General features: G+C 37.3%; 1 protein-coding gene across 2 annotated transcripts in view; it reads right to left on the bottom strand.

Moving 5' to 3' along the window:
• MORC4 (MORC family CW-type zinc finger 4) overlaps nucleotides 1-24,339 on the bottom strand; it is a 66,127-nt gene that overhangs the window by 19,034 nt on the left and 22,754 nt on the right. For both annotated transcript variants that reach the window (XM_007530619.3, XM_007530618.3), the window contains exons 6-11: nucleotides 21,381-21,513; nucleotides 20,921-21,049; nucleotides 11,018-11,137; nucleotides 9,242-9,342; nucleotides 5,675-5,773; nucleotides 580-708 (exon numbers count right to left, since the gene is read on the bottom strand). In XM_007530619.3, coding sequence (XP_007530681.1) covers nucleotides 580-708; nucleotides 5,675-5,773; nucleotides 9,242-9,342; nucleotides 11,018-11,137; nucleotides 20,921-21,049; nucleotides 21,381-21,513 — 711 coding nt within the window. The remainder of the gene's footprint in view (nucleotides 1-579; nucleotides 709-5,674; nucleotides 5,774-9,241; nucleotides 9,343-11,017; nucleotides 11,138-20,920; nucleotides 21,050-21,380; nucleotides 21,514-24,339) is intronic.

Genomic DNA, 24,339 nt, shown 5'->3' with positions numbered 1-24,339 from the left:
GACAATATATAGATAAATAAGAAAACATTTCATAGGGAGTCAGAGTAAAATGAGTATATGCTATTATCATACAAAAAATCCCCAAGCTTCCCAGACAGACAGTTTGGATAAGCAGGTAGGATGTAGAATGTTTTTGTAACAAAGAGGAATGACACTATTAGAATCATGTGTAGAAGGGGCTGGGTAGTGGTGTACTAAGTTGAGCACATGCACTACCACGCCCAAGGATCCAGGTTCAAGCTCCTTGTCTCCACCTGCAGGGGAGGAAGCTTCATGACTGTAGGTCTCTCCCTCTCCTCTACCTGCTTTTCCTCTTAGTTTCTCTCTGTCCTATCAAATCAAATCAATAATTAAAAAAATAAAAGTAAATCTTTAAAAAATCAGGTGTAGAAAATACAGATAGCAAATGTTGGGAAAAGTGAAGCCACAGTTCTGGTTAAAGGACAATGAAAAATAAGGTTGGATAGGGCAGGTGAGAACTTGACTCCCACGTATAGAGAGCACAGGCTTGAGATGCAAAGCGTTTTAGAACGTAGAGCCAAACCAAGAGCTATTGCTGGCATAATACTAAGTCTTTACCTGTATTTTGGATGAGTGTTATAGTAACAAAACCATCTTGTAGGCAATGTGGATGGGTCAACCTTGCCAGGAAGCTTCCTCCATTTAAGACACTCATCACATTGTACCCATGTCTGGTCAGGAATCTTCCTGAATGGAGGCAAACAGAAGTGTGACTCCTAGTTCTATGCTCTTTCATATATTAGAAAAACATCATGGATATGAAATAACATAATCTTAATGTTTAAGGCATTTTAATTTAATATAATGGTGGCATATATATATGTATGTATATATATAAAACTGAGCACTGCTCAGCTCTGGCTGATGGTAGTTTCTGGTATTGAACCTAGGACTGCAGAGCCTCAGTCATGAATATCTTTTGTGTGAAAAGTATGCTATCTCCCCTGCCTCATGATTTTATATATATATTTTATTTCAGGAGACATAGAAGGAGAGGCCAGAGAAGAACTCTATTCCAGCTTACGTAGTGCTAGGGATCGAACCTAGGCCTCACACATAAGTCCTGATTTCACCTGCTGAGCTATCCCACTGGCCATGTATAATTTACATATGAAGTGTGCTAGAAATGTAGTCTGTGTGTCCAAAATGTAGGTATTTTGAACTTAATGAAATACATAATGATAGAAGTATAATAGGTAAGGATATGAAAAAGAGTAGGGAGTCAGACGGCAGCGCAGCAGGTTAAGCACACATGGTGCAAAGCGCGAGGACCGGCATAAGGATTCCGGTTCAAGCCCCCGGTTCCACATCTGCAGGGCAGTCGCTTCAGAAGTGGTGAAGCAGGTCTGCAGGTGTCTATCTTTCTCTCCCCCTCTGTCTTCCCCTCCTCTCTCCATTTCTCTCTGTCCTATCCAACAGCGACAACATAAATAACAACAACAATAATAACTACAACAATAAAACAACAAGGGCAACAAAGGGAATAAATAAATATTTTTTAAAAAGAAAAAGAGTAATAAACATCAACATTAATTATAATCATCATATCTGCCCTGTCAGCTCTTGTTTGACTGTAAAATTAACTAGGAAAATTATATAATACAATATTATCAAGAGGGAATCAAGCAGTGATGCACCATTTTGAGTGCACAGGTTACAACATGCAAGGACCTGGAGGGGGAAAGTTTTGTGAGTGCTGAAGCAGAGCTGCAGGTGTCTCTCTGTTTGTCTTCTTCTCTATCTTCCCTTCCCTCTCAATTTCTGGCTGTTTCTATCCAATAAAGAAAACACAAAAAAAAACCCCAAATATTATCAAGAAACAAAACCCACAGAGCCATTTTATTTACTTCTGTTCCGTCCCGTAGGAGGTTTAAAATGCATTTGTAGGGGAGTCGGGTGGTAGCACAGCGAGTAAAGCGCAGGTGGCACAAAGCACAAGGACCAGCATAAGGATCCAGGTTCCAGCCTCCGGCTCCCCACCTGCAGGGGAGTCGCTTCACAGGTGGTGAAGCAAGTCTGCAGGTGTCTATCTTTCTCTCCCCTCTCTCTCTTCTCCTCCTCTCTTCATTTCTCTCTGTCCTATCCAACAACAACAATAATAACTACAATAATAAAAAACAACAAGGGCAAACAAAGGGAATATATAATTTTTTTAATCTTTAAAAAAATGCATTTGTAGGAACTAAGAGGTGGTTCCGTGGTAGAGCACATGGCTTGCATACATGGGGCTCTGGGTTTAATCCGAGGCACAACATAACAAGAAAAGACAAGATATAAAGAGACCACCCAAAATTCTAGTCCTTTCTCTGGTGTCTTTTTTCTCATACACAATAAAACATGATTTGAAAATATGCCTTCACTAAGCATGATCAGAGAACTGCATCACACGGACTTGTAATAAAATTTGCCAAACTGTTTCCAAGACTTTCTGAGAGCTATGTTGGTTATCACTGAGTGTAGCGGAGGGCATAGCACTTCGGTAAATGCAGTGTGGAATGAAAACCCCTGTAATCTTATAATCTTGTAAACCAGAATTAAATCACTAATAAAAACAAAATATGCATTTGTGGGATTCGTTAAAGCATCATCACAACACTGCCTTCATTTCCCTATAGACTCCCTAGTCCTTTTTTTTTCCAAATCTTTTTATAGCAATCAAAATTACATTAGGTTGATATTTCTAAATGAGAAATGGTAGCTCCAGATAAGCAATTGGAGCGAGTTATTAAGATGAAACTCTTCCAGAGTTCTATTCTGAAAATGCATACCCACTCCTATCTCCCTCAAGAAGCAAAGCCTTGTCAGTCACCTACACCTTAGACTGAATTTGCTTTTCTGTGAAAGAGGTGACCATATGTAACAGAAGAGTCAGCACTCTAGATGTGAAAGGCAGGCTGGAGTGGGACAGGAAAAGACTAGAGAAAAGAGGCCACAGAAAGAGGGTATAATAGGGTCAGTTTTTTTTTAAGTATGGAATTCAGCCTAGGGCAATTTTGTGTATGTTATGTTGATACTGTTCTTACCTAAACATTTCAATATATTGATCCAATTCTTTTGTGTCTTAGTAATAATTTCATCATACCCCCAGGAGACTAAAAAATAGGGAACCACAGGGGTTGGGTGGTGGCACATCTGGTTAAATACACGTTATTACCATGAACAAGGACTCACGTTCAAGCCCCTCATTCCCACCTGCAGGGGGAAAGCTTCACAAGTGGTAAAGCAGGACTGCAGGTATCTCTCTGTCTTTCTTCCCCTCTCTATCTCCCCTTCTCAATTTCTTTCTGTTCAAACAGATAAACTATATTATAAAGTTAAAAAAAATAAGGAGCCTTCCAGTGGAGGGAATGAAATGGGGTACAGAACTCTGGTGGTGGGAATTATATGGAAGTTTACCCCTCTTATCCCATAGTCTTGTTAACAATTATTAATCATTAATAAAAAAGAATTCTATAATGAGAAAAATAGTGGGTGTTTTCTAGTCTAAAGAGTATAAACTTGTTATAGAAAAAAACTGGGAAATACAGAAAGATATAGAAAAGACCATAAAAGGTCCCTGAATTTTTACCATTCTGATTCAGTGTTCTCTTACTGTTTAAAAATTCCATGTTAGTAATGAGAATTTGTAAACAGTTTCGGTTCAATAGCATCCTGCCTCCAAACTCCAGGCAGTTTTAGTCTTGCAACCTCTATGCTCTAAGCTCAGGTCTGACCTCTGGTGTTTGTATGTGTCCATACACTCACTGTTACATTCAGAGTCTGTTTCAGCAGTAGCAGTTGAGAGGAAATGTCCTACCATCTTTGGTTTTCAAGTGTATGCATAGGAGTTCTTATAGAAACATGCCACTATTATTTCTCTTGAGAATGAAGTAGATTTTGTCCTAATACTTGAGACAGAAACTTCCTGGCTTGGGTAACATGTAGACCATAGTAGATGCTTCCATTCAGGCAAGTACAAGAAGCTTCTAACTTGCGCTTGCCCTAAATTGGCTTTTGAAGGAACTGTAAATATTTTCTTCATTGCATACTTCCAGAAGACTGTTATGACCAAGAACGTAGGGCGAAACCTGACTGCCTGCATTTGAACGTAGATCTACAACTTTATTTCCTCTCCTCCCTTTCTCTCTCATAGAGACAGAGATGCAGAGAAAGAAAGAGGGAGGGAGGGAGGGCTAGGGGGAGGGAGTGAGAGGAAAGAGAGAGAAACCAGAGTTTCAAAGCTGTCCTCAATGTGGTAGAGGCCTAGCTTGAACCTGGGCTGCACACATTGCAAACTAGCAATCCAACTGAGCTATTTCACTGGCCCTCTCTACCTGTCTTCTCTTGAGTCAATACTTAAGCACTTACTGTATCCCTCTCTATATTTGTAGAGAAGTAATAATATCTATCTTTTAGAGTTGTCATGATTAAATCAAAGTAAATCTATTTAAAAACTTAGACTACTGCCAAGCATGTAAGTAGTAAATAAATAATAACCGTGATTATATTTCTTCCTGCATAAAGGCTGTATAATATGCACACACACACACACTCCACAGAAGATGAACATCTGCTTCACGGCATTAATCACTGTGTATTTGAAAGCAGGAAATGGAATCTGATCTTAATTTGCATTTCTTTGAAAGCCATGGTAGTTGAGCAAAAACACAAGTCCTTTTTTTCCCCCCTATTTTTTATTAGATAGGACCGAGAGAAATTAAAAGAGGACTGGGAGATAGAGAGAGGGAGAGAAAGACACCTGCAGACCTGCTTCACTGCTCATGAAGCAGACCCCCTGCAGGTGGGGAGCAGGGGCTCGAACCCAGGTTCTTGTGCTTGACGATATGTGTGAAGAGCAAACATCTTTAAAATAAGATTAGGATATTCATTCAATAGTCAATCAGGCTGCATTCAAACAACATTTTGTATCTGGTGACATCAAATCCTATCTTATGATTGCCACTTAACAATAACAACAAAAACCCAGATGCCTACTCCAAGATGAATTTTTACCAGTCTAATCCTTGCCTTGAGAGTGGTACAACTGACTACATTGTGTTCTGATACATTCTACATTCTATCCTCTGCATTCGTCTTTGGTATATCTGAGCATTTCATCTAGATTTGTAGCAGTGTGTTTATTTTCCTCTCTTAGATTCAGTAATTCTGGCTTTTTTCTGTTGGGCTATACTCTCAATTTCCCTGGCACAGCTCCAACAATGCTCACTAGGGATAAAGAGAAGGGATGTTTGGTGACATTTCTGAATACTTACCCTTTTTCTAGGCACTATATTTCAAGTGTTATCTGACTTACTCAAAGAGGTGAAGTTACTTACTTACCCAAGTTCACCCAACTATTAAGAAGCACATCCAGAATTTCAATCCAGGAGAGTATGATTTAAATGGCCATCATCTTCCACTATATCACACTGCCTGCAGGATAAACTGACAGTACTAAACTCTTCATATAAATTATCCAAACCATAAGTGCTGAGCCAGAATGAAGAAGTTTAGCAAATGATGAAATAAATACCTAGGAGTGCCAATTTTCAATTCATTACACTTTATGTGAAAAATACGGTCTTCCTTTTGTTCCTTCTCTATGGACATTAGTCATCATGTCAATTGGCATTAGTGATAGTAGCCACTTTCAGACTCAATATTTACTACTCACAGTGTTGGCTTAGCTAAGGCTGAGTTCTCAAAACTCTTGTAGAATGTTTTTTCTTTGCAATAAGCATTGAGCTTCTGGGCAAGGGCACTGATGGTCAACCTGGAAGAAAAGATGAGAAGAAACATGTAGTTTTAGTATTTGCTGCACAAGTTTGTGATTACCAGGATATTACAATTTGACCGCGGCAAACGGTTTAGAATATTAAGCATAATTCTGTTCATCTACACTTACAGAAAACAGATTGCAAATCTATCATCACAAAAGGACAATTATTGCATGACTTTACTTATATGAAGTGCTTAGAAGAGTTAAAGTCACAGAAACAGAAAGTAGAATACTGGCTGCCAAGATATGAGGGGAAAGGAAAGGGGAAGCTATAGTCTGATAGGCAGAGTGTCAGTTTCACAGGAATTGTCCTTTGGGTAGAAGGATGTACCAAATGATGTTCACGTTCTTCTAAGCTTTAATTGTCTGATACAAATTTATTCTTCTCTTTATAAAAAGTATATTAACACAAGACACTAAGTAAATCTTAAAATACTTAGGCAATGAGCAATGTGATTATATAAGAAAACACTCAGGCAAACAGTAAAATCCATTTGTTTTATATAAATAATTTGCTTGGGGATCCTGCTCCATTATTTGGAATAGATGTACAGCCGTCCTAACAAAGCCCTGCTTGCCTGCTAATTAATTGTGGTTGTAAAGGGGAAAATAGAACGCCTCAATGTGTTCAATATTTTAAAAATAATTCATGTATATCCTACTCTTCATAACTCATCAACCATTTCTTCTACTTCTTCCCTTTTATGAAATAAAATATATATTTAAAATACAAAAACATGAATATGAATGTACTTAGTAGCAGTGAACTGTGCACTTAAAAGGTTAAGATAGGAAACTTAATATCATGTATATTTTACCATAATGTAAGAGAATTAAATAGGAAGTAGAAATGTGATATCTGGAGTTAGAAAGGGCAATTTGAGAATGATTGCTAGTGGACAAAGGAATTCTCTGGGGGGATTAAACGTGTTTTGGAGTTAGATAATGGTGATGTCTATATAACCTTATGAATATGGTAAGAAAAACCCACAGAATTGTATACTTTATACTGGTGACATTTGTGGTATGTGAATTATAACTCAATAAAAATTAATCTTTGTTCTCATGTAAAAGGCAAACTTATTATGGTAAAATCTGCATAGAGTAAAACTTATCTTTCCCCCCTATTTTTACTAGTGATTTAGCAAAATAATAGGATGTCAGAGGTATAATTTCATACTTATACACGTAAAATGTAAGTTAACCACAACCTCCACCAAAGTTCTGCGAGACCCCAACCCCAACTAACTACCATGGCAAAGTCCACGAGACATATTGGCTACCTTTTTTTTTTTTTTTAACAAGCTCACTCGTCTTAGTCATATATATTCCACATATGAGTGAAACTATCCAGTAGCTTTCCTTCACCTGTTTACTAATTTTACTTAGCATAATCACTTCAAGTTCTATCCACTTTATTCCAAGTGATACAATCTCATCATTTTTTACTACAGGGTATTGTTCCATTGTGTATGTGTCATCATTTCTTTATAAAATTCATCTTTTAAAGTATGTAGTTCTATCAATTTTGACAAAGGTATATTGTCATATAACCACCACTGTAATCAAGATATGGTTCCCATGAATTGTGAAACCCCCAAATCCCTGCCTTCCCTTTCCTATGTTTCTCCTTCATTTTACTTCCACCAATTCTAGTATATGTGGTTTACATCAGCTACTTCTTCATTATCCTGTCTTAGTCCCTTACAATCTGTTTTTCATCACTGCAACTCCAAGAAATTTCCTATATGCAACCTCATTATGCTATCAGTAATCTTACCAATATCCCAGTCCATGAAATTTAAGACTTTGAAGTAATAATTTATTATTATTTGTCCTTTATTTCCTTTCTTATTAATATGCTACTAAAATGTATTGGTCATTTTACATAGTATCTGTCAAATACTCTTCTCCGAATCTCTTCTTTTACATGATTGAATGACATTTACATTACTTCAACAGCCATTCATCCTTGCTTTAGTATATCCTACAAGCCATTTCCAAATTTTTAACATATGTAATTCATGCAAAGTACCTTAAATGTCATAAAACAACATACAAGTAAAATGCACTATATATTCAAGATATAATAAAGTAACTCCTTTATTTAAGAATACACAAAGAATTATTACTGTTTAGGGTATCAAGTACTCCATCTAACATCCTTCTGCTTTCAGTATTCCAATTTAAAGTCATAAAGTAGCCCAAAGAGAATGAAGGCTACTGGAGGTCAAACAGTAGCACACCGGGTTAAGTGCACTTAGTATGAAGTGCAAGGACCCGCGCAAGGATCCCCGTACTAAGTCCCCCCATCTCCCTTTGCAGTGTCCTCAGATCTACTCAGGTGAATCACTACTTTATTAATGTTTCTCTCTGCCTTTTCCTTTCCTTTTTATATCACACTTCTACTTTATTTCACTTAGCATAATCCCCTCCATTTCCATTGGAACAAATAATAAGAGCTTGTCTTGTTTCAGTTAAGTTTTATCACATTGTATATAAATGCTACAACTTCCTTATCAGCTCTTCTGCCATTGAGTAGTTGATCTGTTTCCAAACCTTGACTATTACATTTTTTCAGGAATTTCAAACTTTATTTATATAAATTTTATATTTATATATAATATATATAATATATTATATATATTTTATATTTTAGATTTAGTATTGATTTACAAAATTACAAGATAACGGGCACAAAGCCACCCTATTCCCACCACCCAGTATCTCCATGGTAAGCTACAGCAATTCTCTTAAGGTTGCAGATATTGATTAACTATTATTTCTACAACTATTTATCTATATATTTATATACATTGGCCCATTTTTGTCTATGGTCCCGTCTTCTCTTCCTTTCCAAGTCACACATACACCTATTACTACATCCAAACGTTCCTTCTTTATTTCTCCTCTCTCTCTGGATCCTGATGGAATTAGATTTCAGAGGTCATCTTTACCCTATCATTTCTCCCCCACTGGGAGTAAGAACCAAAATTATTTTGGGGGGGTGCAGAAGGTGAGAAAACCTTGACTATTCCATATAGCATTGTATCAGTAAACTTTGATTTAAAAATCGAGTCATTTCACTTATATGTGAAAGAGAAAGAAACACAAGAACTAAATACAACAAAACTCTTAGATTATAAGAGCAAAAGTGTAGCTATCAGGAGGGAAAGGGGAAGGGTGGATAAAATAGGTAAAAGAAGAATAACTGCATGATGGGAGATGGAAACTAGACTTTTGGTGGGAATTGTAAGGTAGTAAATACCTGAAACTTACAGAATGGGTTAAAGTAATGGCACTTCAGTCAAAACCAGGAATTGAAAAATAGAAAAGTAATTTTATCTCAAGTCTTAGAAAATTAGTTATTTGACTGCGTTTAGAGATAAACTTCTGAAGTTTCAGAGCATAGCATGATACTTAATGAACTATCAGAAACACCTCAAATTGGGAGTAACTCACCGGTACTCCTTGGTATACTCAAAGTCTTGTTTGTTGTAGGCAGGTTTTAAGAAATTGCACTCAATGACGCCAATTACTCCCACACCTTCACCATGAGTTGGCTTAGGAAAAAAAATTAATTGAAACACATATTACTATTGACTACCTGGAAGTATTTCATTTTGATTTCAATCAATATCAAGAAAGAGTACATAAAGTTTCCATAAGATTTCAATAAAAATGACATTGCTTAAAAGTCAAGGTTAAATACTGCTGTTCGAGGGAACTAAAATCAAACCTCACTAAAAAAGATAACACCTTTTTTATGATGCTTTGTAATCATCACACGCTATCTGTTAAAGAATTTTTATATGCAAGCTGCCAAATCACAACTAATGATCTCTACCTTAATTATAAATTAATACAACAGACTTCAGGATTTAAAACCATTTTTAAAATTTGCAGTGGAAGAAACTCAATCAAAATATGATTAGACTAGCACACAACCATGAATTGTTTACAGTTGATATAACAAGGAAAAACAACACAGGCTGAAATCTAGCAGCTAACCGGGGTCTTCTATTAACTTCTATTGTGTAATATAAAACATTTTATCCTTCTTTGTACTTCAACAAGGCTGTCTGGCAAACAGAATCTAATGTCACAGTTGTGGATACTACTCCTTTAAATTGTCATTAAAACACTGAAGATGGGAGTCGGGCGGTAGCACAGCGGGTTAAGTGCACATGGCACAAAGAGCAAGGACCAGCATAAGGATCCCAGTCCGAGCCCCCAGCTCCCCACCTGCAAGGGAGTCGCTTCACAGGGGGTGAAGCATGTCTGCAGGTGTCTGTCTTTCTCTTCCCCTCTCTGTCTTCCCCTCCTCTCTCCATTTCTCTCTGTCCTATCCAACAACATCAATAACAACAATAATAACTATAACAATAAAACAAGGGCAACAAAAAGGAATAAATATTTTTAAAAATTTAAAAAAAACACTGAAGATGACTGTAATAGTTATATAGTTCAACTTATAAACTATCTTTATGTAAGTTATCCTATTTAAAGATCTCAACTCTGTAAGAAGTGAAGCAGGGAACGTGGGTAGAATTATTGTTTTGATGTTATAACTAAGGAGTCTGAACCTCAAATAAATTAAACAATTTGTCTAATATTACAAAGCTCATAAATGGAAAAACTCAGCAATCATCCATCAACCACTATGAGTTTTATGCATTTTCTACTACATCACAGTTATCTCCCCTCAAGACAGAGAAAGCTGCTGTAAGCACTAATAGACCTACACACAGCAGAACTGTTGGTAGTCTAACTCTGTGTTTTTTTTTTTTTTATTAACAGCTGTCTAGACTATGCATTCAGTAAGTTACTGGATTGATTAACAGCTACACAGAATGAGGTAGGAAGCTTTTCAACACAACACATTCAGATTAACACAGAATTCCAAGATCAGATTTAACAACAATCTTAAAATAGAGATAAAGATCATTAAAGGGGCCAGGTGGTGGCACACCTGGTTGAGCGCATATGTTACAGTGCATAAGGACCCAGGTTCAAGCCCCCAGTCCCTACCTGCAGGAGGAAAGCTTTGCAAATGGCGAAACTGTGTTGCAGGTATCTCTCTGTCTCTCTCACTCTCTATCACCCCCTTCCCTCATGATTTCTCTTTCCAATAAATAAAGATAAAAAAAATATTTTAAAAAGAAATAAACATCACTGAGTCTATCTCCTTTGAAGAGGTTAAAGTCTTTCCTTTTCTGAGAAATACTAACCACTTACCTGCACCTGGCATCCCACCTTCTCAAAAGACTTTATGAGTCGGTTATTATGATACATCATTACTCCACAGTGATTACTGTTTTTGCAAGATAATCCAAAAGTTATTTTCACCTGCTTATTCTGAGAAGAAAACCATTAAGGAGACAAACACCAAAGGCATTAGCAGATAACATTTTTATACTCTAATACATAAAGATCATCAAGCACCATAGGATATGTAAACAAGTACAACCTTTTTAGAGGTTATTAATATACCTGTAGCAATGGTTTAAAAATATTCTTAACATTTGGCCTAGTAATTCTCTTTCTAGGAATTAATTGTATGGAGATAACCAGGAAAGTCAGTAAACCTTTATGAGTCACTGAACTTTATCATTAGTTATAATGGCAGAAATACATAAATTCTTTAAGGGACTAGTAAAATAAATGTTGGTATACTCACATGTTCTATTATGTAGTTCTTAAAATGATGGCCTTGAAAAACACTTGGAAACATTAGGAAATGTCCAAAGTATAAAAACAGGCATTATCTAAAAGTATGTATAGTCCACCCTCAAGCTCTTTTGAAAAAAAAAATCAAAGTGAGGGGATCACTCCCAAACGCATTCTATGAGGCCAGTATTACTCTGCCCTCTAAAGCAGGAAAGGTCTGTACCAAAAAAGAAAACTATAGAGCTATATCACTGATGAACACTGGTATGCAAAGATCCTCAACAAAATCTTGGTAAATCAAATACAGTAACATATAAAGAGGATAATCCACCAAGATCAGGTAGGATTCATTCCAATGGCAGGTCTGGTTCATCATATGTAGATTAATGAATGTAATATGCTGTATCAAAAAATGGTAAAAACCATGTAAGTATTTTAATAGATGCTGAAAAGGCATTTCACAAGATTCAACATCCACTTATGATAAAGACCCTTAAGAAACTGGGAACAGAAGGAAAATTCCTCAACATAATAAAGGCCATGTAAGACAAACCTATAGCTGGCATCATACTAAATGAAGAAAAACCAAAAGCTTTTCTTCCAAAAATATGGAACTAGATGAGAATGTTTACTCTCACCACTACTAGGCAACACTACAAGCAAGAAAGAGGTATCAAAGGAATCCGAATTGAAAATTAAGAAGACATACTATTTGTAGATGGCGGGGTGATATCTCTAAAGAATCCTAAAGACTACAAAAAAGGGGGCAGCAGGTGGTGGCACACCTGGTTGAGCACACGTTACAATGAGCAAGGACCAGGGTTCGAATCCCTGGTCCCCATGTGCAGGGGGAAAGCTTTATGAGTGGTGAAGCAGGTCTGCAGGTATCTCTCCCTCTTTTTCTCTCCCCCTTTCCTTCTCTCTCTCTTTCCCTGTTCTCTTGATTGCTGGCTGTCTCTATCCAATAAATAAAGATAATTTAAACATTCAAAGAAATTACTGGAAATTATGAATAAATTTAATTTATGCATTTTATAAATAACTTATAAATTAGAAAAAAAAGATAATTGAAGGAAACCGTCATAGTTCCAAGTCCCACCCCAAAAAGTTCTCTAGAGGGAATCTAATAAAGGACATAAAGGAAATTTACAATGAAAAGTCCCACCCCCAAAAAGTTCTCTAGAGGGAATCTAATAAAGGACATAAAGGAAATTTGCAATTAAAACTATAGGGTGTTATTAAAAAGAAATAGAAAGTGGCATAGAGAAATAGGAAAAGCACCCCTTATTCATGGACCAGAAGAATAAATATTATCAAAACAGTATTCCTTCCAAAAACAACATATTCAACTCAATATCTATCAATATCTCAATGACTTTTTTCAAAAAAATTAAATAACTTATATAAAATTTTATGGAGAATCACAAAAATCTATGAATAGGCAAAGAACCCCTGAGGGAAAAAAAAGAGGGAGAATGGAGGTGTCATGCTCTCCAAACTCAGTTTATACTACAAAGCAATAATATTAAACACAGTGTGGTACTGGAATAAAGACAGGCACTAAGATCAGTGGAACAGGGTAGATAGTTCAGAATTGGACACCCAATATATGACAAAGGGGTCAAAATTATTCAGTTGGGAAAGGAAGGTCTTTTCAATAAACAACACTGGAAGACTGGACAACCTTGTGTAGAAAAATGAAACTAGACCACCATTCAGCAGCACAAACAAAAATTAACTCAAAATCTATCGATAATCTGGATAACATGAAACTATTGTTACCAGCCATCTCTATCAGGAACAACAAAATAGACCCCTTTGAGAGCCCCCATAGGACCTTACCCTCAACTTGGTCAACAATGGTAGAGAATGTTTCATCCTCCGAAGGGAGGCTGGACAACATACTCTATGCTACACCTAAGGAAGATGGTTACTGATATTGGGGCAGCTTGGAACGTTCCTACTCATGACCACAGAATGTGAGCTCAGATCTACAGGGATGCTGAGGTCATATAGGCTCCTAAGCTAAATATGGGTCCCAGATCATATCAAGTTGATGGGGTTTACAATCAACCATTTATACACCTTTCCCATATTTGGGAGCTACTCTCTTCCCTGATCCAGCTTTCTGGTCCTTTTTCTAGCCATGAAACCATTTCCCCAGACAATAACTTGGATCCACCTACATATCAGATTTCAGTCTCAGGAAAAAAAAAACTAGTATAGGCATAGACCCCTTGGAATATAACTAAAATATGACTACTAGCTATCTACAAAACACCCCCCCAACTCTTCATCTGCACTACTACAGCCTTTAGGTTCATGATTAATCAATAATTTGTTTGGCTTTTGTATGTTAACTCTCTTTTCAGCCACCAGGTTCCAAATGCTAGCATGATGCCGACCAGACTTCCCTGGACACACAACATCACCAATGTGTCCTGGAGCCCCACTTACCCAGAGCCTTTCCCCACTAGGGAAAGAGAAAGGCAGGCTGGGAGTATGGATCGACCTGTCAACGCCCATGTTCAGCAGGGAAGCAATTACAGAAGCCAGACCTTCCACCTTCTGCATCCCACAGTGACCTTGGGTCCATACTCTCAGAGGAGCTATCAAGGGAGGGGATGTGATACTGAGTTCTGGTGGTGGGAATTGTGAGGAAGTTATACCCCTCTTATCCTATGGTTTGTCAGTGTTTCCTTTTCATAAAAAAAAATACACAGAAGAAAACATTAGTGAAACACTTCAAGACCTCAGCATCAATAAAAGTATTTGGTGTCTCAATCCCATAGGCAAGTGAAACTAAAACACTATAAAGTAAACAATACTGCATCAAATTGAAAAGCTTACATATATTGAAAGAAAATTCCACAAGGATAAAAAAGGCAATCCAACAATTGGGAGAAGATATTTGCACATCACATATCTGACAAGGTATTGTCAGATATACCTATAAAAATTATAAGGCTCAGCAGCTACAGCATCAAAATCATAACAAAAATACACAATTTAAAAGTGGGAAAAAGACCTGAATAGATAAATTTCTTAATAAGATAAACAGGTGGTCCACAGATATAAGGGGAAAATGCTCCACTTCACTTGTCAATAGAGAAAAGCAAATTAAAAATCACAATGAAAAGCAAATTAAAAATCACACACATCAGAATGGCCAATATCAAGAAAACAGGAAATGGCAAGTATTGGCAAGGGTGTAGAGAAAAAGAAAGTCTGTTACACAGTAGATAGGAATGTAATTGGTGCAGTCTCTATGGAAAACAGTGTGCAGAGTCCTTAAACAAATAAACACAGGAATCCCTTATGACCTTGCAATACCACTCTCAGGTACTTCCAAATGACATAAAAACACTAAAAGAGACATAAGACCTCCTATGTACATAGCAGTTTTATTTACAATTGCCAACGAGTGGAAAGAACCTAAATGTCCATCAACAGATGACTAACTGAAAAAAGAATTTATGGGACATATATTCAATAGAATACTAATCTGCAATTTAAAAATATGATACTGTGTGTTCTTCTAAATAACAAGATACTTGCTACTTGCATGGAATTCATGTGACAAAGGGATCACATATGAAACAAAGATGTGATACAAGTAGGAACATAAAACAGTAATAATGTCTGACTCAGATTATATAATGTTATGGGTTACAGAAGATCACATCAAACCTCAATTAAGACTTCAATCTAAGGCAAAAGCAAACTGGGAATTTTTTCCCAAACAAACCAAACACTCTGCACCATAAAATTAATATTTCAAGATAAAGTCTGCTAAATACTTTGTTACACACTTGAAAAATATAAGTATATTAAGTATAATGAAGGGATAAGTACATCAATATCAGTGACGGAGTGGTGTCAAGGGACACTATTGGGGAAAATTTCATAAAGAGTTTCATTTACTCATTACTATAGTGAATTTATTTATCCCAAATTCTGATGGGGCAAAGCAACTAGTTTAATGGAAAGGTGGGCTATGTAGAGTTGAGGTACATATAGAATTTATGCATAGGAACTGCCCTGATAGAAACCCGCAAAAGAAAAAAAGCTGGAAACAAAGTGCAGTATACATAGAAATAACAGGTGGAAAGGCCTTCATTAAAACTAACTTAATTAAAGTTTCAACATGAAAATGCTGGATCACTTACAATGTTTTCATAACTAAGTTTACTACATATGGTAACAATTCATGTTAAATTGATTTTGAGTTTTCTTAGAGCTTTTTTTTGTCTAGCAGAAAAAAAAATGCATTCCTCCCCCCAAAAGAAGAAAATCGGTCTGCTTATGAGTAACTACAGTGGTCTTTGAAAACAGAAAAAAATGATTTATAAATTTTTGTCAGAAAAAGACAAAACACGCTAGCTAATCCCTTTGATATAGCAAAGTGTGAACATGTTTCTTTGAGCCAAGAATTATGCTTAGCTACATAAAATAATTATAAGATCAATGCTTCCTAACTATTTATGAGATTTTGACCATTCAAACAATTTTGCTCAAAAGTCATCCACAAAGAGTAGGCTAATTTCCATCGTTCATCTCAGGATTTTCTTAAGTGTCTGAAATCTGTCCCCAGTGCAATGGTGGTGGTGGTGGGGTGGGGGGAATAGAAGCAAAATTGAGTAATTACTTTTGAATGGTTGCCATTATAAGTACCAGGAAATCCATATCAACCCTGCTGAAGATTTATCTCACCCTAGATAATCCATCTTTAATTTCTACTCTCCTAACTTCCATCAACATTAAGCCTGGACTTGTTATGACAAAATTCACATTAAGCCCAAAAGATTAACAAGTTCGAATCAGTATTTTGCCTATTTCAATAGCATGGATTATTCCTTAAAATCGGATACTCTCAAACTTGGCATCTCCTTAGAATTAACTGAGGATTTAAAAATAAATATTTCCTAAAAAGAATTTCAGAAGGGGCCAGGCAGTAGGACATCTGGTAGAGAGCACATGATAAAACGTGCAAGGACCTAATTCAAGCTCCCAGTCCTCAAATGAAAGGGAAAGCTTCCCAAGTGGTGAAGTAGTGCTTAGGTGTCTTTCTCTAGAACTCCAACTTTATTCTCCTTCCCTCTTAACCTCTCTATATCTCTATCAAATACACATTTTAGATAAATAAAGTCTTTCAGAATCTGTGTTAGAATAGCCTATAACTCAAAACTCATCAAAAAAAATCTCAGGTAATTTTTTATTTAAAAAAATCTCATGCTGGGAAATGGAGGCATCATACTCCCAGATCTCAAACTACGTTATAAGGTCACTGTAATCAAAACTGTCTGGTAGTGAAACAAAAATAGATACACAGATCAGTGGGAACAGAATTAAAAGTCCAGAAATAAACCCCCATATCTATGGACATCTAATTTTTGATAAGGGAGGCTAAACTATCAAATGGAGAAAGGAGGGTTTCTTCAACAAATGGTGCTGGGAAAATTGGGTTGAAATGTGCAGAAGAATGAAACTGAATCATGATATCTCACCAAAAACAAAAGTAAACTCCAAATGAATCAGGGACCTGGATATTAGATCAGAAACCATCAAATACTGAGAAGAAAATATTGGAGGAACTGTTTTCCACCTAAATCTCAAGAACATCTTTGACCCAACTGCGAGGAAGACAAACATAAACCAATGGGACTACATCAAATTGAAAAAATTCTGCACAGCAAAAGAAACCACCACCCAAACAAAGAAACTCCTAACAGAATGGGAGATCTTCACATACCATACATCAGATAAGAGGCTAATAACCAAAATATATAAATAGCTCACTAAACATAGCAACAAACAAGCAAATGACCAAATTCAAAAATGAGAAGAGGATATGAACAGAATATTCACTACAAAAGACATACAAAAGGCCAACAAACATGAAAAAATGCCCCAAGTCACTGATTGTCAGAGAAATACAAAGAAAAACAATGAGATACCACCTCACCCCTGTGAGAATGTCATACATCAGAAATGACAGCAACAGCAAATGCTAGAGAGATAGTGGGAACAAAGGAACCCTCCTGAACTGCTGGTGGGAATGTAAATGGATCCAATCTCTATCACAAGGCTAGAAATAGACCTTCCAAATGACCCAGTAATTCTTCTCTTAAGGATACATCATACACTCAAGCACACCCATCCAAAAAGATATGTGCGCACCTACATCCATAGCAGCACAATTCGTAATAACCAAAACTTGGAAACAACACAGGTGTCCAACAACTGATGAGTGGCTGTGAAAGTTGTGGTATATATATACACACAATGGAGTATTACTCAGGATGAAGAATAATGAATCCACCTCCTTTGACCTATCTTGGATGGAGCTAGAAGTAATTATGATAAGTAAGATAAGCCAGAAAGAGAGAAAAAAAAGAGTATGAGATGATCCCACTCATAAACGAAAGTTAAGAAAGAACAGACAAGGAAATACAAAGAAGAATTTGACTGAGATTGGAATATTGCATCAAAGTCAAAAACTCTGGCAAGGGGAAGGTAGATTCTCAGCCCCACTGTAGGGGTGTAAGGGTAGAGACACAGACCATTCATTGGTGGTGGGAAAGGTGTTAAAATATATTCCTATTAACTTGTAGGCTTATGTAAGTCTTATAATCTTAATCAATATAAGAGGGGGAAATAGATTCAATGAATTGAACTTTTCAATTCAGAGACTTCAGTTCTGAGTATATATTCTTTCAATCTAAGCACCTAAGGTTTCAAATTAGTAAACTAATATACCTGAAAGCAAAAGTACACAATAGTCTGCTGTGAGTATCCCTCAACACTTCATCTGCACTATTCCAGCCTTTAGGTCCATAATTGTTCAACAATTTGTTTGGCTTTGTATGTTAACTCTCTTTTCAGCCACCAGGTTCCAGATGCCAGCATGATGCCAACCAGATTTCCCTGGACAGACGACCCCACCACTTCCCTAGAGACCCACCCTACTAGGGAAAGAGAGAGGCAGACTGGGAGTATGGACTGACCAATCAACGTCCATGTTCAGCGGGGAAGCAATTACAGAAGCCAGATCTTCCACCTTCTGCAACCCACAGTGACCTTGGGTCCATACTCCCAGAAGGATGAAGAATGGGAAAGCTATCAGGGGAGGGGATGGGATATAGAGATCTGATGGTGGGAACTGTGTGGAGTTGTACCCCTCCTATCCTATGGTTTTGTTAATGTCTCCTTTTTTAAATAAATAAATAAACAAAAGAAATTAGTAAACTGATTGAATTTTAACACTGGACTTAAATTGTTAATGCATTTCTAATAGTAATTTTTGAAATATTAGATCACCTATAAGCTTAGACCAGGGAGACCAGAAGCAACTAGTCTTGTCTGTATATAAGATATACTTATTTGTAAATAACATGAAATGATATAAATTGTGGTAAGGCCTTGCATGGTATAGTGACTCCTAACCATGGAATTTTCAAAGTAAACAAAGTTCTCAAATAACTTGGTTATAATAATAATTATTGATTGCCTTCTTAAACTCTAAGACAGCAAGGAACCTTCCTCATTCTCTTTAAAACACATATTTCTCCCAGTCCTGGAACATCCAGGGCGTGGCTCATTTTCCTTTATGCTTCTCTTGTTCCATACCATTTGATACTGCATTTGCTGATCTCAACCAAATCAATGCAAGCAGTAACACCTTGACATGATTCATTACAAACTGTGTTCAGAGAAGCCAGGCCTGGGATGCCAACCCTCCAGCTCCAATACTTTGATGAGACCTTTCCTAGCTCATAGGACTCCTACTTCCATTTCGGGTGGTGCACTTCCTAACAAAGTTACAGAACCTAGATACAGACCAGGGTCCATGGGATAGGGCAAATGTGCACATGTATCCACAATTTAGGGGAAAATATACACCTTAAAGTAAAAGTGTGCAATAGTCTGCAGTGACTCAATAAACACAAGAAAGTAGCATGACCTAAAAAGACACCATAAAGTACTTAGTTTCTAATTAGACCTACTCTCCTCATCTACTTCCTATTTCACTTCCTTCAATCACTCTAAGGCTAACCTTGTCAGTTAAAGTAAGGACTACAAAAGCTGGATAAGAGCAAGAGACCATCACTTGAATGATGGCCCATTTGCTCACATCCAGGACACCCCATCAAACAGGGCCCTGGTCAGGGAATCCTGGTTTTTCCACATACATATGATGGGCATAGACCTCTAACAGATTCCTCTCTCCACCATCACTAGTCATCTTCATCAGGAACAACAGCATAAACCCTCCTGTGGGCCTCTACAGGACCTTTCCCTCAATGTAGAACAACAATGGTAGAAACTGCCCCACTCTCTGAAGGGAGGCTGGGCCAACATACTCTGCCACTCAAGGAGGACTGGTCCTGAAATGAGTGCAGCCTAGAATGTTCCTAGCTGTGACCATGTAAATTGAGCTCAAACCAAGAGGGATCCAAAGGCTCCTGTGCTAAATATGAACAGGCTTAGACCTTAGGTCAGATTGATGGGGGTTATAGTTAGCTGTATTTATGTACCTTTCCCATATTTGGAAGTTATTTTTCCTGCTGATCCAGATTTCCAGTTCTATTTCCAACTCTGACACCATCTTCCCAAATAATACTTTTAGCCCACCTGCATGTTAGCTGTGGGACTCAAGCAAAAACTAGTAAAGTCATGGGCCCCTTGGAATATACCTAAAATAGACTTCCTAGCATCTTCCAACATAAAGACCCCAAATCTCATCTGTTCTATTCCTACTTTTGGGTTCCTGATTATTAAACAATTTGTTCTGCTTTACAGTTTAGTGCTTTTTTAGCTACCGGTTTGCAGATGCTACCATGACACCAATCTGACTTCCCTGGGCAAACAATCTCACCAAGGTGTTTGGAACCTCATCTCCTCAGAGCCCTACCCCACTAGGGAAAGGTAGAAGCAGGCCAGGGATATGGATTGACCTGCCAACGCCCATGTCCAGTAGGAGAAGCAATTACAGAAGCCAGACCTCCCACCTTCTGTATCCCATAATGGTCCTACGTTCATACTCCTAGAGGGATAAAGCATAGGGAACCTTCTAATGGAGAGGATGGGATGTAGAATTCTGGTGGTGAGAATTGTGTGGAATTACACCGATCTTATTCCACAATCTTGCCAATCATTATTACATCACTAGTAAAAAAAAAAAAATCCTGTGCTGGGAAAAATATCTTCTTGGGGAGATGAGACCTTGATGGTAGATGAGGTACACTGACATATATTTGGGAAGATATGGAATTGTGAAGCAATATTTTATCAGGAAGATACATTAATAATTTAGAAAAGTAAAATCACCTTCTTGGATGTATACTGTCATAAAATTTATATTATAACGTACCTTTTTAATTAGAAAAGGAAATATTTTTACTTTTCTGTGTGAACCTATGAATCTAACCTTGAAATGAAGAGTTGAGCCTCCAGTAGTTGTAAGGATACTGTAAATGAAGGTTTATATATATCATATCCTACATTGGCCAAGCTCTTGGCAATCATCTGGGTGGTCACCTTCTTTTGACGTAGAAAGATTTTCATTCTTGGTTTCATGTACAGAATACCACAAAAGGCCTATGGAATAGTGAAGGGAAACTTATGTGATTTTTGCCAGTTCTATGAAAACCCTCTTAAAATATTGCTAGCAACTGAGTTCTATTCTGGGCAATGATTGGGCTCAATTTCTCTAACATTTTTTTTCTATTTTTTTTTTACTATGTTAACAACTGCATGAAAATATTGCTGACTATTTGCTAACCCTTTGAGTGGAGATAATGAAAAGAAATCCTATAGCACAGGACTAGTGGTTATTTTTCTATAACTAACTCTGTATCTTATCCAGTTGTATTTTTAAGTTATAGGAAATCTTAGCTCTCATTGTTGAAGATAAACCACTCTTACTCACCCGTAATGAGTACTCTGTTTCTGGCAGTTCAGAAGTAACACCATCAGTCCCTTTTTCTTCTGTGCTGAAGTCTGACACCAGGATGTCATATTGATCTGTATCAAAGTCCAACTCAGACTTTCCATCTTTATTTCTGAGTAAAAGAGACAAGGACCAATCTAACAAAAACTGGCTCTAAGACATCAAAATGCACTTAGGAACCCAAGAGAAAAGAAACATCAGAAGCCAAAAGTGAGGTTTCTATTTCTGTCCCTGACTACCAGAGGAAAGGAATTATTTATTATTTGGCTGCAGTTTACACACTTCCTTTAATGCCACTCCTAATCTAAAACAGTCTATTGCTTCATAGAGCCAGCAATGTCAAGTATAAGAAACAAGGAAAAAACTCAGTGTTGTATTGTCTGTGATCTGACAGTAAAATGGATGCCAACTATCCCCAGAGTAGAATCTTAAAAAATAGATCCCACCTACTGTACTTTACTGTTGACTGTAAACCATTAATTGCCCCCAAAAAGAAAAAAAAAATATATATATATATATAGATCCCACCTTTTTTTGTGTGATTTTTGGGTTAGTCGGTCAACATTACTTTCCTAAACTGAATGAAGAGATAAAATCAAAAGCTAGTTTTACTAAATTTAACAAATCAGGGAGTCAGGCGGTGGCACAGTGGGTTAAGCGCACGTGGCGCAAAGCACAGAGACCGGCGTAAGGATCCCAGTTCGAGCCCCCGGCTCCCCACCTGCAGGGGAGTCGCTTCACGGGCGGTGAAGCAGGTCTGCAGGTGTCTATCTTTCTCTCCCCTCTCTCTCTGTCTTCCCCTCCTCTCTCCATTTCTCTCTGTCCTATCCAACAACAAAGCAACGTCAACAATGGCAATAATAACCGCAATGAGGCTGCAACAACTAGGGCAACAAAAAGGGGGAAAATGGCCTCCAGGAGCGGTGGATTCATGGTGCAGGCACCGAGCCCAGCAATAACCCTGGAGGAAATAAATAAATAAACAAATAAATTTAACAAATCATATAAGGACTAACGAGATAACCAAGATTCCCCAGATTTAACCCTACATTTCAGAAGAAAAGATTGTGATGGGAAGAACACATAATAGTACACATAGTCATGTCAAAGGCTCTTTCTTCTGTCCAAATCCTTTTGGACCACATAGCTTTGGCTTATTGAGAGACACTAGGCTATAGCACTAAAAACTGATTTGGGGGGTGGGGGAGCAAGATCCATATTTGTTCCTAGAAGATAAAAAAAAACTCAATACAAATAATGGGTTATAGAGAAAATATACAGATCAGAACAATAATTCCTAAAACTGGTTCTGTAGATCAGTAGTAAGTAGCATATCCAGGGCCTCACATATACAGGCTTTAACTGCTCAAGGGTTGCATTTTCATTCAGAGAGACACATAAATAGAGATATAGAGTAAAGAGTGAGAGATACTAGAGCACCAGAGCTTTTTCTGGTACTCTAGCACTCCCATGTGTTTCCAAAACTCAAACCTAAGCTGTAATGACAAGGCACAGTGCTTACCTAGTTGATGAGCTATCTCTCTGTCCTCCAAGTTGCTCTTAAATAAATGTTGTGTGATTAAGTAAAATTCTTCATCTGCACTATTCCAGCCTTTAGGTTCATGATTAGTCAACAATTTGTTTGACTCTATATGTTAATTCTTCTTTCAGCCACCAGGTTCCAGGTGCTACCATGATGACAACCGGACTTTCCTAGGCAGATGACCCCACCAATGTCACCTGGAGCCCCACTTGTCCAGAGCCCTGCCCCACTAGGCAAAGAAACAGGATGGGGGTATAGATTGACCTGTCAACACCCATGTTCAATGGGGAAGCAGTTACAGAAGCCAGACCTTCCACCTTCTGCACCCCATAACGTCCCTTGGTCCATGCTATCAGGGGAGGGGATGGGATACAAAGTTCTGGTGGTGGGAATTGTGTGGAGTTGTATCCCTCTTATCCTATGGTTTTTGTCAGTGTTTCTTTTTATAAATAAAAAATTTAAAAACAATTCTCATTGCTTACAGAGATACCTCAAGCTCTAGTGATATCTTTCTCAAAGTTCAGGTTTCACATACACGGAGTGGCTGTTTTGAAAATGTAGCTCCTTCTTCAGAGCTGGACCAGAGTCACTATGCCTATATATAGCCTGTGTTACTACAATAGCATATTCTTGATTTTCTAAGATTATCTTGATTCTTACTGTTTCACCCCACCGTCACCTCCCTTATCCCTAACCCATCCAAGTACAAGAGTCCCAGGGTAATTTTACTTGAAAATTGGGAAATGCTACATACTACGCTGCTCTCTTTAAAATCTTCAATGCACAAGGACACAGAAAAAAAAATCTCGGAAAGGTCCTGTAATAAATTTTGTTCAAGTCAGCTTTTCCCAAAGCTATTTGACCCTGAAATCCTTTGTTTACAAAACAACAAGTACCTACTAACTGAGAAACAAAGTAAAAAAAATTATCTTAATGTGTTTAAATCACTGGAAATAATTCAAGAAAACAGTCCTCTATAATATACGTGGCTTCAGGCTTTCCTAGTAGGACATAGGAAGATTTAAATTACCAATATCTGAATTATCTTTTAATTCAATGTATCACTATAGAAACTTTAACTTTACCCAGTTAAGTGATGATGCAAAATACCTAACCTAGGGAGAAAAGATAATGAATACATCTGATACTCTGTTCTACTAAACATACCAGTAATACCTCTATTTTACAGTCAAGGCTTCTAGATTTCAGCAGACACCATTAGAAATATGCCATTTGATATGATAAGAATAGAGTGATTCCAGATTGTTTCTTTAGCTCTAAACAAACATCCTGAAGCCAGCTTCACTACAGTTCATATTTATCAGCTTCAAACAGTTTTCTACCTTTGATCTAGCTACTCTTAAAGGACTAAAATAGCAGTTCTTAGCTTTGAAG

The sequence above is a fragment of the Erinaceus europaeus genome, chromosome X (assembly GCF_950295315.1).
Source record: "Erinaceus europaeus chromosome X, mEriEur2.1, whole genome shotgun sequence".
Taxonomy (NCBI): domain Eukaryota; kingdom Metazoa; phylum Chordata; class Mammalia; order Eulipotyphla; family Erinaceidae; genus Erinaceus; species Erinaceus europaeus.
This window is presented reverse-complemented; position numbering and strand designations above follow the sequence as displayed.